General features: G+C 52.3%; 1 protein-coding gene across 1 annotated transcript in view; it reads right to left on the bottom strand.

The window, feature by feature from the left end:
- Nucleotides 1–310: 310 nt before the first annotated feature.
- The window catches only part of WWOX (WW domain containing oxidoreductase), a 923493-nt gene continuing 922261 nt past the window's right edge, over nt 311–1542 (bottom strand). The window contains exon 9 of the mRNA XM_040633625.1: nt 311–1500. Within this exon, the coding sequence (XP_040489559.1) occupies nt 1312–1500 (189 nt within the window). The 3' untranslated portion in view covers nt 311–1311. The remainder of the gene's footprint in view (nt 1501–1542) is intronic.

The following is a 1542-nucleotide window of genomic DNA, read 5'->3' as shown; positions in this document are numbered from 1 at the left end:
CCCTGCTGGATTGGGAAAAGGGGTTAGTTGGAAAGAGACCCCAGCTGCCCCCCTTCTGATGCACAGAGATTCTCTAGTCACCAAGAACTTGGTAATTACAGGGGGAGCAAACCATTGAGGACCGAAAGAACCCACTAGAAGTCATAACAAAACCTCTCAAGGTGAAATTAGACAATAGTCATTTTTCTTTTTCTCTTTCTCCAACAGAAAATATGATGCTGGCATGCTAATCGCGGGAGACAACTTGGCCCACAGACAGCCACAAAGCACAAAAACATAACAAACTCCGAGAAGAAACAAGAGCGGTGTGTTCCTGGCATCTACAAGAAGCGCTTTATTTTTCCTCTAAATTTCTTTTCTAAAAAAACAAAACAAAACAAAAAACAAAACTGAAACAAACATTTAAAGAGGCAGTGCGAACTTCAGGTGATAATATCCAAGCATGTTCTTTTATTAAGCATAGGACGGGAGGAGAGGAAGGTGAAGCGGAAACGCTCAAGCAGGATAACTGGGAGGCTGGAAACCTCCACGATCAGGTTGCTTCTTGAAACTGTAAGTGAGGAATGAAGGGAACAACTTTTTTTATCCTCTGCCCCCAAAATATCCTGTATATTCTCACAGACGCAATGCTTCCTTTCTTGCCTGCCAAGGTGTCTAGGGAATGATTTGCAAAATTTGTTTGTAATAATCTCTCAAGAAATTTTTGGGCAGCTTTGGCAAGGGGGTCGGTGGGCCAGCCCTTTTGTGACCCACCAGCTCTGTCCATCCCACCCATTTCTAAGTGTCACCTCCCTCTCGGCTGGCTGGAACAGGGGTCCCAGAGGCCCCCCCCCCCCGGTCACTGCTGCCCCCATGCAGACTTGGTCAGGACGAATGAAAGGATAAACACTCGCCTCTTCTTCCCTAAATAGAAGAAGGCCAGCTCCTGGCCACCGTGTGGCTGTGGTGGTGGCTGGGGGTCAGGGGGTGCCTGGCTATTCTAAACCGGGCGCCAGAATGACTCGAGCTTCCACAGCGAGACGAGGAACCTGTACACCAGCTAAGCCTTCACCTTCCAACAGGCCACCACCAGGAAGAGACGCCAGCCTCGCCCAGCCCAGGAGAGAGATATTGGCCCCCTGGCCCTGCGAGTCCCTGCTTCCCGTTGGTACTTGACATTTTTTTCACTCTGTTGTGACTACTCTTATTCCCTTTGCTGCGGCGGATCTGTGTCGGGGGGACACGGAAGGCCCCTGGGTAGTACGTTGGCAGGGGTCCAGCGGCGGCAGCTGCGCAGGCGCAGGGGCGCAGGGCGGGTGTGCGCTCCGGTGCTTAGCCGGACTGGCTGCCCGCTCCCTCCTGGATCAGCCTCTCGCTGAGCGCCCACAGGGCCCGCGCCGTGTCTTCGCTCTGAGCTTCCGGGGACGGCATGCAGCGGCAGCAGTTGTTGAAGTACATCCCTCCCAGGCCCTCGAGCTCCGGAGCGGCAGCGCAGTAGACGGTCGTGGCGGCTCCTTGTTGCTGGAAATCAAAGAAAAAAGACCAAAAAAAAAAAAAAAAAAA

Source organism: Ursus maritimus, unplaced genomic scaffold, assembly GCF_017311325.1.
Source record: "Ursus maritimus isolate PB19 unplaced genomic scaffold, ASM1731132v1 scaffold_19, whole genome shotgun sequence".
Lineage (NCBI taxonomy): Eukaryota > Metazoa > Chordata > Mammalia > Carnivora > Ursidae > Ursus > Ursus maritimus.
This window is presented reverse-complemented; position numbering and strand designations above follow the sequence as displayed.